The sequence below is a fragment of the Cornus florida genome, unplaced genomic scaffold (assembly GCF_030987335.1).
Source record: "Cornus florida cultivar Cherokee Brave unplaced genomic scaffold, ASM3098733v1 CherokeeBrave_3.0.0_Hap2_Chr06, whole genome shotgun sequence".
Classification (NCBI taxonomy): Eukaryota; Viridiplantae; Streptophyta; class Magnoliopsida; order Cornales; family Cornaceae; genus Cornus; species Cornus florida.
This window is the reverse complement of record NW_026775576.1, coordinates 33,808,190-33,823,100: the sequence shown is the minus strand read 5'-3', so window position 1 is coordinate 33,823,100 and position 14,911 is coordinate 33,808,190. Positions and strand designations below refer to the sequence as shown.

Genomic DNA, 14,911 nt, shown 5'->3' with positions numbered 1-14,911 from the left:
TTGCTCAATGATGAATAAAATAATTCTAAACTCAAACAACATTTAATTACATTTCTCAATGATAAATAAAATCATTCTTGTTTAATTACATTTCTCAATGATGAAGAAAATAATTCTCAAACCCTCTTGGTCGGCAACTTTAAAATTCTTCCCGATGATAACGTACTCCTTATTTGGTGCTAAAAAATTCCGACATATTAGGATAGCCAACATTATTTAAACAATAAATTATACAATAAAATAAAAGTGTAATAGTAAAATTAACATAAAAACCACTTGGATGTTTTGAAAAGTTCACATTGGATTATGAATTGCTTCAATTAAATACGATAATCATGAGTCGAACCCTTCCATCCAGCCCAAACAAACATATTTCATATTCTACTTACAATCCTTTATATACACAATACATTTGGACTAGCTTTAATTTTAAAATGAAGACTGCAGTTTATGCTTTGTTTGGTTAATATGGATTTTAGGACAATTTTATTTGTTATGGCGTGTTCATATATAATATGAAATGTATAAATCTGACAACTTCCTACATCATTTTTCAGAAACAACAAAAGTTCTTTTTGACAGACAAATGTTTTTCCTGTCCTTTCCTTTCTCTTAAGGGAATTATTACATATAAATGGTATAAATAACGCATATTTATCATTTGATGGAGTCAAAGTCTCATAATTTTAAAATAATAAAGATATGAAAAAAACACTATTTGACCTAACTAAGGTACTACTTTTAGGCACATAAGTACCACTTTTTGTGCATGCAGGTACCACTTTTTGTGTTGCATAAAAAAGTGGCACCTAAGTGAATAAAAGTGGTACTTCTATGCCCAAAACAAAAATGGTACCTGATGCACAAAAAGTGATACAACCATGAGCCTAAAAGTGATACCTCAGTGGGATAATTAGTGTTTTTCCATGTTCATGTCAGCATTTTGGTCAACTTCAATTTTTCGAAACTATGAGACTTTAAATCAATTAAATAGTAAATATAGGTCATTAGCACCGTTTATATGATAATCCCTTTTTTTAATATTTCAGTAGGAGTTCTTATGCAAGTCATCAAAACATTGTAAACTTGTCACTGAAAATTTAAAATAAATTCTTAGAAGAGTTGCCTCTACATAACTACTCAACATCATTCATTTGATGAGGCAAGTTTCCATGCTAGTCTCACATATTATTCATGACCCAAGTGTGATTTTCTGTTCTTTTGTACTGATTAAAAACTCAACATGATCGACGCGGACGCTTAACTAATAGAAAATTTCATTTTGAGAATTTGATTTTAATTCGGTTTATATACCTCTATATAGCTAGTACTCCAAATACAATAAACTCAAAATATAATATCATATTAAAAAACTTTCTGCAGTGGTTTGCTATATCCTCTGCCCATTTGTGCTACTAAAAAACAATTCCATACGGTAAATATATGTATATACACACACACACACTTTTAATATAAATGTATATGGCATGATATCACCGACTAATTAAATGCCGACTTCTATAAGTGGAGACATAAAAAAAGGCATTCAAAAATTGCAACAAAACTGCTCATATAAGGTGCTACAATACCTAGACTAGACCATAAATTTAATGCCCTAATCAGTTCACTAAATTCACAAATAATTAAGTAACAACTTTTGATGGATGGAACCAAAATAAACAAAGAGGTAAAATACGAATTTACCAGACTGTAATCAGATGGGTTTCACTCCAGAGGTTGTTTTGCTTGCCCTGCATACGCCACAGTGCGAAATATGGAAACTTTTAGCACAAAATCCTTAGCCTTGTTCAGCTCAAAGACACAAGTATCTCCTTCCACCAAGTTATTTTCCCTCACAAATGTTCCCCAACCCATGGTCAATTTTGCCTGTCGACCTAATTTGTCATGAATGCAACGGGCATACCACTCTCTTCCATCAGAAAGCTGAAGTTTAACCATATTTATATCTGAAACACCAAGCAAATACTTCATCCTCATGCCAAATTCTGATGGTATATTCTGCATAAGAAAGACGAAAAGATATCTATCATTCCACCAACGTCATACTTAAAATAATACTTGATATAAGATTAACATATTGGGAGATATATTCAGTTTGCTTCCACTTAAAAGCAGCTGGTTGGTCACTTAAAATATTCAGTTTGCAATAATCTTTACACCATGTAACGTGAATTCAAGGGCTCACCAGGAAAGAGTGGTTATATGAATGCAATATAACCCTATGGAAATGATTTTCAGGCTTAAACATTGTTGCAGCATTAATTTCCCTCTCTCTTGCTTCGTTTTTTACTGGTCCTCCTGTCAAACAAGTTATTGAACGAGTGTTAGTCCAAGCATTTGTGCACAACATTCTTGTTTGACCAATGATTCCTACCCATCTGCAATTTATCAAATTAGTGACAAGAAAATAAATTCTTACATTACTTCTGGCAGAAAAAAAGGTAGTCTGAAAGCTTACTAGAAACAGTTCTTTGATTTGTGTTCTTTGAATATTTTCTTTCATCAAACTCATGAGGTAGGTTTGGTTGCCCTGCATACTCCGCGATGTGAAATATGGAAACTTTTAGCACAACATCCTTAACCTCGACCAGCTCAAAGACACAAATATCTCCTTCCACCAAATTATTTTCCTTTACAAATGTAATCCAGCCCTTGCTTATTTTTGACCCATGCCCCCCATGTCCACAGGCATGAATGAACCGGACACACCACTCTCTTCCATCAGAAACCTGAAGCTTAACAATTTCTGAAACACCAAGCAAATACTTTATCTTCATTGCAAATTCTACTGGTATATTCTGCATACGAAAGAAAAAAAAAAAAAAAAAAAAAAGGAAAAAGAAAAGAAAAGAAAAAGATATATATCATTCCAACATCAAACTGTAAGTAATACGTGATAGAAGATTAATATATTGGGAGAAATGTTCAGGTTGCTTCCACTTATAAGCAGCTGGTTTGACATCTTTACCAGCATGATCAATGAAGCAACATAAACAACTTAAGCAATAATCTTACACCATGAATTCAAGGGCTCACCAGGGAAAAGTTGTTTTTTACATTATATGAGCGCAATATAATCATATGGAAAGGATTTTTAGTCTTAAACATTCTTGCAGCATTAATTGCCCTTTCTCTTGCTTGGTTTTCTACTGGTCCACCTGTCAAACAAGTTATTGCACAAGTGTTAATACCAAGCATTTCTGCACGTCATTCTTGTTTCACCAATGATTCCTGACCATCAGCAATTTATCAAATTAGTGACAAGAAAACCAACTCCTACATCACTTCTGGGAGAAAAAGTAGTCTGAAAGCTTACTAGAAACAGTTCTTCGATTTGTAGTCTGATGAGTTATATCTTTATTTCTTTGAATCGCCACAAGTGAACTATTTGCAATTTTTGTTGGATGCTGCTGCTCTACATCAATTCTAAATGTTTTGTCCTTGAGATCATTCTCATTTGACTGATCAAAACCCCCATCACGAACTGGTGGAGCCGGTGCTTGTAAATTCTGAATATTCTTAGTCACACTCTTGGATTTATCCAACAAAGAATCTTGCCAGTTTGACGCTTTGCTTCTGCTTGGTTTTCTTCCACACGCTCTATGCAAATTCTCTAATTTAATTGTTTGCCCCAGATCTTTTTTATATCTTTTGCTTCTTGTTAGACTTCGAGGAGTGGTTTCCGAGCTCTCCAACAAAGCTGCGCCTTTACCCTTTCTGTCTTGTCCCAGTCTAATTTTAGATGAAGATCCAACAAAACCTGTGGACCCCGACATTTCATCTGAGTCATCATCTTCTATTTCTTCATCATCAGATAATTCGATTAGCTTTCCATTATTGTTTTCTTTAGAACTTCTGCGAATAGTGCATGAATACTGGATCTCGGTGGCAGTCAAATCAAAGATAAGAACATCAAAGCTCGTATTCCCTTTATATTCGAAGACTAAAAAGTACCCACGACTGATTGACTGATGTTCCATAAATTGTTGCCAACCATCACAAAACCAGAGCATCTTGTCAGCCTTCTCTAATCCCACATGCGAAACGTGGCCAGTGGGAACAGTGAGAATGGCAACATCAGAGAGTTCATCACTGTACTTCCTCACAAACTTTTCAGGGATTCTCTGCCGATATAAAAATTAAGTTGGGCTCAATTGTTTAAGTGAAGTTAAAGTGCTTGCATAACATGAATGTAGCTCCAAAAATTGTAAATGTTATTGTTAGAAAATTTAAATACTAAAGTTACACCCTCTAAGAATTTAAGCTTTTTGAGCAGGTGGTGGTTTAACATTGTATCAGAGAGTAGCCAAGGTCCTGAGTTCAAAACTCACTGTTGAAATTGAAACTTTTTGAGCAGGTGGTGGTTTAACATTGTATCAGAGAGTAGCCAAGGTCCTGAGTTCAAAATTCACTGTTGAAATTGAAACACGTATTGGACCAAAAAAAGGACACATCTGAGGGGGCGTGTTAGAGAATCTAAATATTAATATTATACCAATATACCCTCTCTATCGGCTTAAGCTTCTACAGGTCATCAAAGAGCAACGCCATACAGAGCTAACATACTACAACAGACTGTAATCAGCTTACATGACTTGCTTTCGTTGGTTCTTCACTTTGGTTTGCAACAAGTGACCAGAAACAGACACTTGGCTACAAAATTAACCCTTATCAGCCAATGGGGAGTTTCAATAAAATGAAGATGCAGTCCCATTGTATTATGTCAATTACATTACTAAAAAAATTGCCCGAGAAATTTGTTGCTATTATTTCATAGCTAGGGACTGGGAATTTTTATCAACGAAGAAGTACCCAGATTTCTTATGTTGAAATCACTACAATAAAGGAGGGTTCTCCAATTGATTAACCTCTCGCAAAAAAATTCCAAGCAGAGCCTTTGGCTTCAAAGGAAAACCAGAAACAGAATCCCTAAATAAATTTGTTGCCAGGGTAAATGAGGTAGTTTTGGCCGGTGTAATTGAGAGCAGATATAAACTTGTCTTTTTTTTCCTTTGGCAAGAAACTCTCATGCCCTTTTGCCCCTTTGGGAACTTGATGTTGGGATTTATATGCCCTGGTAAAGCAAATTCCTATCTAGATTAAAGTGACATATGTTCCTGACATATCTGAAATATTTATGATTTATATAATTGGTGAATTCAATGTATTATGTTTCGATTCATTATGAAATTGATAGTGTCCCTGTGATTACAAGAAATATTTATATATATGTATGTGATGGCAATCAATGCATGATATATATATAGTAATTATAAATTGTTCATAGTCGGTAATTATGGATGGACTCATAATTAATTAAGACTTGAACTGGATCCGCGTTAGGTTGAGATATATTGCGAGAGCCGTCGTATGCAATTGCTCCCTAGCACCGTCATAGCATTTGACCTTAAGCATGAGAAAATTATAGACTCTTTTATTAATTAATAATTACTTTGATTTGTTCGGCGGATTCTTCGGAATCCTTAGACCGACACTTTGGGTAGTTATGTAATTAATAGTTAGAGGGTTATATTTTTAATATTTGTATCATTGCTACTTGTATTTATTTTGTATTGATTATGGTTGATCACAAAGTAAATTCGAAGGCCTTCGTATGGTTTTAGACAAAATGATTTATTATATATTTATTTATTAAATTATTATTTTTTTGTCAAACAAATATTTTATTGTGATCAAGCCAGAAATAATCAAAGGTACCAAAATAAATATATTAATTAAGTAGTCGGATTGATGGCATTATTTATCCGATAACTAATTATGCATAAATGGGTCAAAGTGCAATATTGACTTAGTAGTTATTTATTATTTAATTCGAGTTCAATTAATTTATTTTAGTGGAGTAGAAATTAATTTATGAATTAATTGAATTGGGTCCATGGATCGGGCCAATTATTAATTCATTGTAGCCAATAAAATAATAGGCCCAATGGATTCTCACTCATAGCCCAACTTGATATTGAAATCATATTAGATTTGAGACATGTGAATTAGAGATTGAGAAGGATTAGTTGTTTCCTTTTCTTTACCTTTATGTTACATATAAATATACATGGTCTATGTATATTTTAGGTGTGATTTTTAGTAGAAGGAAAAAGAAATATATATTTTCTCTCTCTAGAAAATTAGGGTTTATGTTCTCATCTAATGGAGGCTCCCACAAGCCTAGTTTTCCAAGGTCATTCATGGAGGCTTATGAGTGATTCTTAAAGGCAAAACAATTACCAAGAAGATGGAGATCCATGGAAAAGGTGTCTAGCAAAAGGGATCTACAATGAGTGAGAACGTTCACTTTAGAGGAGAGATCTAAGGTTTACTCAAACCTTGATGTAAGTATTCAATCTTTTAATTGAATGATACATCATGTTTTATTTTTGCATAAAACTTGTCTCTATGTGATGAATCAAGATCTATGAATTTAAATCTCTCGAAAAGTTTTTAAAACTAGCACGTTTCCCAACAGTGGTATCAGAGCGAGGTTTGATTCATTACTAGAGATCATGATTTTATGAAAATCATCATTCATGGATCCAAAATTATATTCATATACATTTTTATTGATGTATGTTGATGTATGATTTAATATGTTGATATATATTGATACATGATGATGTATGAATAACTGTGAATGAAGGATGATGTATGGTTGGGCCATGGATGAAGCTTATAGGAATATTGAATGTAATTTTATCTTTGAATGAATGTAATTAAGGCTTTGATTTAGCCGTTTGAAAGTTCAATGATGTAATTTATTTTTCCCATTGTATTTCAAGTTGTAAATATTTTTAAAGCCATGTAATATTCATCAAAGGATGCTATGAAGCTTCAAGAAGGTCCAAAAGGGTTAAATTATGCTTCAGTAATTTTCTGGAATTTTTCCGAATTTTTTGGAATTCTTCTGGAATTTTTTGAGGCTTAATTTAATTTTCTGGGAATTTTTCTGATTTTTCTGGAATTTTTTGGCCTTTTTCCAGTGGCCAGAGCATCGCCGGCGGTGAGAAGAGGCATCGGAGGAGGCTGGAATCAGATGTGGTGCATAGAGGGTGAGCCTGGCGCGTGAGAAACACGCGCCAGGAGGTGACATATGCTGGCGCGTGCATTGCACGCGCCAGCCAAGGTTGGATGACCTCCACGCGCGTGTAGGCGCGTGGAGGCGCGTCCCACGCGCCCACGCACGTGCCAGCGCGTGGGGGCGCGTCCTACGCGCCCCAGGTGCGTGCCAGCGCGTGGGGGCGCGTGCCTTCACCTGCAGCATGCCCCAGGCGCGTGTGAGCGTGTATGGGGCCCTCCAGGTGCGTTCCAAGCGGTGTTTTGCTTCTCCTGGTGCGTATCAGCCTTATGTGGGTGTTTGCAAGCCGATGGATGATCTTCCCGCGATACTTAGAGTAGTTAAATGTTAAAAGCTGATTCCATTGGCCATTTTATTTGCTTTAGCTGTTATTTATTTATTTATACGATGTATGAAATGCATGGACTATATAATTGTTAATTAATTATTATTCATGCATTGGATCCATGATATTTAATTAAATGACTTGATTTATATTAATTAAATTATAAAAATTAATTGGATTTAAATATTAATTAATTTGAGGGCATTTATTGGGAAACGAAAAATCATTTTTGTAAATTATTTTTAAAGTGTGCCTCAAATTAAATAATAGTGAATCGTTTAAAGTCCAAATATTTTCTAAATTTAATTGGATTAAAATTAAGACGTTTTGCATGCATCATATCATGTAAATGAATAAACTGAAAAACCCTAATTATAAATGATTAAAAAAATTGAGTGGGAGCAGGGATTTTTATACATTGCTCCATGGCCTTCGTTATTAATATCATTGTAATTAGATCTTCAAAAATAAGGCCCCACGCATGATTTGAAGAGTTTTAATATTACAAGAATGGTTATCTCATGAAAATAATAATATTAAATGTTCATTGTAATTAGATCTTTAAAAATAAGGCCCTACGCGTGATTTAAAGAGTCTAAATTATAATGACAAGATATTTAATATTTTATTTTTCATTAGAGTATTAATAACGTTATACACTCAATCTAAAATCAATAGTGTTAGCTCCCCAACGGAGTGGTCTACACTAGGTGATTTTAGAAAGGCTAAACATAATCGGGAATCATTTCATATATATACACAAGGCATTGTCTTAAGAGATATGGAGATGATGGGATTTGCCCGCCAATAGCAATAATGAACTTCGCCAACCGAATAAATTATTGGCGTATTGGTTATTCGATTTTTCATGCAGTGGTTAAGGGACCCACATACTATTTTAATGGAAGTGCTTGCCTAATAGTAAATGAATCTCAACAATAGTAATAATGAACTCCTCCAACAGGATAAGTTATTGACATATTGATTGGTTGATTTATTATGCTACAGAGTTGAGGGACCCGCATTAATTAAAAGGGATTGTTCACCAATAATGATAATGATCTCTTATTCAATTGAGATTTATTATATTATGTAGTTAACAAACTCATTTTAATTTTAAATATGCATGACAGTATTAATAATTCACCTAGCATATTGTATGAATGCATTTATATTCAATTTAATTATGTCTAATCCAGTTTATCTGCTTGCTTACATATTCAATGTAACTGGACGTCATTAATATTGACTGGGAAAGGAACTTAGATATTTTATTCACAACGTAAGGGTACAAACATATTTACTACTCCTAAACCTAATCCTTTTACTTTAAGATACCCAAGAGAGCATTAATGCTTTGAATAAGTGAAATAAGGCAAATGAGATGACTTGGTGCAATATTCTAGAGTTTACCTCGAATACGCTCCAAAGCTAACATTTACATTATTTTATTTTCTTCAAGCATCATGTTAAATGTCAATATGATGTTTTGGTGAGATTAGATAGGGCGTATGCTTACATACTATGTCAGACTTGAACACCATTAAGATAGCCTAAGGAACTCCAGTATGAAATCGAATTTTGGAAAATGATTGTTTATTATTTAAAAATTAGCTGGAGATCAATAGAGCTGACTTGAGTGGTAAGTTTCAAGTTGACATGATTATTGCCTTATTACCAAACTCGTTCGATTATGTTAGAGTGAGCTAAATAAGGAATCAGTTTGAGTTCACACTCGCTGATATTCTTATAGAATTGGTAACAGATGAAGGGATAATCAAGAGTATGGGCGTTCCTATCAATCTAACCTAGTCTATACCATCTTCTTCTAGGCCCAAGTGGACGGGCAAAGCAAAGAAGAAGGATGATAATAGGACTAGGCTAGCACAAAACATGGGTATCCAAAAGGTTAAAGGGAATAAGGCAGTGTATGTTGAGGGCAAATTAAATTATTTCTTTTGCTGCTAACGAAGACACTAAAGGACGAACTGTCTAAGCAATGACGTGGTATATGTAAATATATATTTAATCATTGAGCCATGTTATGTGGTTGTATCTATTAATTCCTGATGAATAGATTCTGAAGCTACTAAACATGTTTGCAATTCATTGCAAGGATTTCAGGAATCCAGAAGTCTCGATGATATGGAATATATTTGTACTTGACCTAATGTTAAGGTTGTAGCTAAGTCAGTGGGAGTATTACATCTAAAATTAGAGAGTAAGAGGATATTAGTATTAGAGAACTATCTTTATGCACAGATGTTAGACGCAATCCCATTCTTATTTCACTTTTGGTTTATAAAAACTGTGTTGTTATTTTTTAAAACTGGTTTTATAAAATTGAATAGATATGCGATTGCTTCTGGTGCATTGAAAGATGGTTAATATACTATAATCACAAACTCTTAAGATTTGCAGGATATAGAAACTAATGTTGCATATTCTAGATTGAATGTTAAGAGAAAAATTGTTATTCCTGACTCATTGTATTTTTAGTGTCTATTTTTGGGTTATAATCAATCAAAATGAGATTCAAAGATTGGTCAAAGAAGGTTAATTACCTAGTGAGGCAGAGGAGCCTAAACCAAACTTGTGAACCTTGTTTTGAATGATAGATAAATAGATATAAAGGACAATTGGAGTCGGTACACACTGACACGTGTGGTTTTATGAACATCCAAGCAAGATTACTCACGTTTTGGATAAGTTTATCTGATGCAACACAAGTCTTAAACTCTTGGTATATTCTGAGAAGGTCAAGACTGATGTGGAGCACAGATTAGGTAAACTTATCAAGACACTTCGATCTGATCGAGGATATGAGTATTTCTTGGGATAGTTCAAAGACTATATGGTCAATGAGGGTGTTGTGTACCAGTTTTCCGCAATTGACGCTCAATGGATTGAGGTGTCAAATAGGAATAACATAATTTCCGTTTAACATGGTTAGATCTATGAACAGTTATGCTACATTATCTCTTTCATTTAAGAGTTTAGCATTAATGACATTGATGCGCATTATGAATTGCATTCCATCTTAGTCTGTCTCAAGGATACCGTTGAGCTGTGTTTTTGACTAAATCTTAGTTTGAATCACATGCGCATATGGGGTAGTCTTGCACATGTGCGCTTGATATAGACAAGTAAGTTGGAAACAGATCATACGCATGATAGATTTGATAGCTACTCTAAAATGTCACTAGGAATGATTATTTTATGATCTCAATGATAAAAGTTGATTGTTTACACTCACTGTTTATTTATAGGAGAATCATATTATGAATCACATACCTAATAGCATAGTGTTAGAGAATATGGTAAGAGTACCAGATGTACCACATATGAACACACTTTGTATAGAGATTTAGAATTATAGATGAATTCCCTATTGATGCGTCAGCATCATCTAGTACACAGATTCCTTCATCGGTACATTGATGTAGTGGGAGGATAATTATCCAATCCAACAGAATCATGTTTTTAGGTGAGACCGTTATGGACATCCCTGTTAAACATGAGTTGGACCCAGTAAGCTACACGGAAGCGTGAACCGATATAGATACAGATCGTTTTGGCGAGTTACTATGAAATCAGAGTTGGAATCTATGTATTCTAATAAATTCTGGGATCTTGTAGAACTTTCTAGTAGGGTGATACCTATGGAAGGCAAGTTAATCTACAAAAAGATACCAGAAGATTTCTTAGTGAATAAATCATGAGTGTACAAGGAATGTCATTATTTTTCTTAATTCTATATATTGATGACATCCTACTCATTTATAATGACGTGGAAGTTTTGTCATCAATAAAAAGGTAGTTGTTCAATTACTTTTAAATGAAGGATTTTCAAGATGTAAGCTATATTCCTAGGATCAAGCTTTTGCAAGATCAGGTTAAAAGGAAAATAGGCTTATCTTAATAATCCTACATTGATAAAGTTTTGACCAGGTTTGGTATGCATAACTCAAAGAATGAGTTCTTACTTTATTGATATGGATTGCTCTATCTAGTAATTAGTTTTCTAAGACTAGCAGAGGAGATTGAGCAAATGAGACTGGAACTATATGCTTTGGCATATGGGAGTCTCATATATGCCATGGTCTATGCCAAACAGGACATCCGCTACATTGTAGGGATAGTCAGTAGATATTAGTCTAATTCTGGACTTGATAACTGGTCTGTTGTGAAAAATATCATTAAGTACCTAAGGAGAACCAATGATATCATACTCATTTATGGATGTGATGATATGGTCCTAGTCAGGTATGCTAGTTCTGATTTTCAATCAGAAGTAGATACTATGAGGTTCATGACTTAGTGTATCTTCATTTAATGGAAGGGAAATCAGTTGGTAGAGTGTTAAGCAGATTTCAACTGCTGACTCAAATCTACAGGTGGAATACATTGCAGCCTTAAAGGCGGCAAAATAAGCCTATTGGTTTGATCTCACTGATTTAGAGGTTGTGGAGCATACTAGCCTGCCTATCGAGCTATATTGCGATGATAGTGCAGAAGTAGTCCAAACCAATGACCCAAGGTTCCATAAATGAACAAAATACACTGATAGGAAGTATCATGTTCTACATGATATTGTCCGGCAGGAAAATGTACTTGTGGCTAGAACATTGCATTGGAACACAACTTTGTTGATCCATTAACAAAGGTATCATCGATCAATAGTTTTGATCAACACCTGGATAACATTGGAGTTAGATGCAATTTGAATTGGCTATGAGGGCAAGTGGGAGCTGTTGGGATTTATATGCCCTGGCAAAGCAAATTCCTATCTAGATTAAAGTGACATATGTTCCTGACATATCTGAAATATTTATGATTTATATAATTGGTGAATTCAATGTATTATATTTCGATTCACTATGAAATTGATAGTGTCCCTGTGATTACAAGAAATATTTATATATATGTATGTGATGGCAATCAATGCATGATATATACATAGTAATTATAAATTGTTCATAGTCGGTAATTATGGATGGACTCATAATTAATTAAGACTTGAACTGGATCCGCGTTAGGTTGAGATATATTGCGAGAGCCGTCGTATGCAATTGCTCCCTAGCACCGTCATAACATTTGACCTTAAGCATGAGAAAATTATAGACTCTTTTATTAATTAATAATTACTTTGATTTGTTCGGCGGATTCTTCGGAATCCTTAGACCGACACTTTGGGTAGTTATGTAATTAATAGTTAGAGGGTTATATTTTCAATATTTGCATCATTGCTACTTGTATTTATTTTGTATTGATTATGGTTGATCACAAAGTAAATTCGAAGGCCTTCGTATGTTTTTAGACAAAATGATTTATTATATATTTATTTATTAAATTATTATTATTTTGTCAAACAAATGTTTTATTGTGATCAAGCCAGAAATAATCAAAGGTACCAAAATAAATATATTAATTAAGTAGTCGGATTGATGGCATTATTTATCCGATAACTAATTTTGCATAGAGGGGTCAAAGTGCAATATTGACTTAGTGGTTATTTATTATTTAATTGGGGTTCAATTAATTTATTTTAGTGGAGTAGAAATTAATTTATGAATTAATTGAATTGGGTCCATGGACCGGGCCAATTATTAATTCATTGTAGCCAATAAAATAATAGGCCCAATAGATTCTCACTCATAGCCCAACTTGATATTGGAATCATATTAAATTTGAGACAAGTGAATTAGAGATTGAGAAGGATTAGTTGTTTCCTTTTCTTTACCTTTATGTTACCTATAAATATACATGGTCTATATATATTTTAGGTGTGATTTTTAGTAGAAGGAAAAAGGAATGTATATTTTCTCTCTCTAGAAAATTAGGGTTTATGTTCTCATCTAATGGAGGCTCCCACAAGCCTAGTTTTCCAAGGTCATTCATGGAGGCTTATGAGTGATTCTTAAAGGCAAAACAATTACCAAGAAGATGGAGATCCATGGAAAAGGTGTCTAGCAAAAGGGATCTACAACGAGTGAGAACGTTCACTTTAGAGGAGAGATCTAAGGTTTACTCAAACCTTGATGTAAGTATTCAATCTTTTAATTGAATGATACATCATGTTTTATTTTTGCATAAAACTTGTCTCTATGTGATGAATCAAGATCTATGAATTTAAATCTCTTGAAATTTTTTTAAAACTAACACGTTTCCCAATACTTGAACCCTCACCTCTCGCAACCCATGGTAACCTTGTATTTTTTATTTTACACGAACACACACACACACATATAAACAAGTTTAATTGAGAGCAGATACAAACTTGTATTTTTTAAACATATATATGAACAAATAAGAAAAGATACATCCTTTTTACTGGACCAATCTATTTGAATGATCAATGATGTTCCAAAAAACACAGGTATTGCATTTGGAAGTTTTGCCTAATCAAAGATGATCAGGTTTGGTTTTTTTGGCCTCAAGAGACTTAAGACACTTATCACACATGGGAAAAATATTGGTGAGGGAAAATAAGAAACAAGCAATAACATTCCACAACAATTTAATACAGTATAATTTAGGAAAGTTGAAAATACTTAAAGAGAGTATTATGTTTTGGGGTAATTCTTTTCACGGTTCATGGTTCAATACTTATATATTATGTACATAGCATGATATCGTAGATTCATTTCTTCTGAGAGATATTCAAGATATATATGAACTACACAAAAATGTTTTTAGTATATATGCAACTATCCATAAAAAGAAGAACCATATAAAAGGTCACATTTTGTGTTTGGTTTCTAGAAAACGTAGGAAAAGAAAGGAAAAAGACAGATTTTTTTAACCTTGCGTTCCTACTATTTTGGACCTGATTGAATTGTAAGGTTAAAATCTTCAGTCACAGTTGGCCCTAGGTTCGTTCAGCTAACAAGAACAATAAATAATAAAATGCCAAAAAATAAAATTAAATAAAAAATCACAGAGCTTTTCTTTACTTCTCATTTATTTTCTAGGTAACCAAACGGAGAACGATAAGGATTTTCAGCAGAAATAAAATAACGGAATATATATATTATATATCAAAAGAGAGAGAGGATCATATATTACCAGCTTCTTCTCATGAATAGTGGAGGCTAATATTATCTTGAAGAATGCTGACGATGGCCTGCCCGGAGACTTCTTTGACCGGCGGCAATCGCTTCCGTTGGGTCCCACTGCCCGCTTCCGCTTGCATCGTTCCATTACTATACTGACTTACAGGTATATAAATACAAATAGATATATAATGTATGTATATATCAACTGGTTCCTCTTTCGCGATGAGGGTGAGAATTGCCTTGGCCGGAGCTGAAAATGTCTCACTCTACTGACAGAGCAAATCCCTATCTATTACCCCTTCTGCCACGCGCGCTCAAACACGCGCGGAGCTAGGAATTTGATTTGGGGTGGTGGACTAAACCATTTAACTTAAATTTGAAAAATTAAGCACTCAATTGTAGTTTAATATTTTATAATAT

The 14,911-nt window shown here is 33.8% G+C and overlaps 2 protein-coding genes across 2 annotated transcripts; both read right to left on the bottom strand.

Annotated features, from left to right (window-relative positions):
* Positions 1 to 1,725: 1,725 nt before the first annotated feature.
* On the bottom strand, positions 1,726 to 3,052 carry LOC132313933 (B3 domain-containing protein REM19-like). The gene is made up of 3 exons (XM_059812870.1): positions 2,480 to 3,052; positions 2,207 to 2,319; positions 1,726 to 2,019 (listed from the first exon to the last, which is right to left on the bottom strand). Exons 1-3 carry the CDS (start codon positions 2,823 to 2,825, stop codon positions 1,726 to 1,728), a joined length of 753 nt encoding a protein of 250 aa, XP_059668853.1. The 5' UTR covers positions 2,826 to 3,052.
* Positions 3,053 to 3,302: 250 nt separating this feature from the next.
* LOC132313932 (B3 domain-containing transcription factor VRN1-like) lies at positions 3,303 to 14,636 on the bottom strand. The gene is made up of 2 exons (XM_059812869.1): positions 14,502 to 14,636; positions 3,303 to 4,145 (listed from the first exon to the last, which is right to left on the bottom strand). The coding sequence occupies exons 1-2, from the start codon at positions 14,634 to 14,636 to the stop codon at positions 3,303 to 3,305; spliced, it is 978 nt and encodes a 325-aa protein (XP_059668852.1).
* Positions 14,637 to 14,911: the final 275 nt, after the last annotated feature.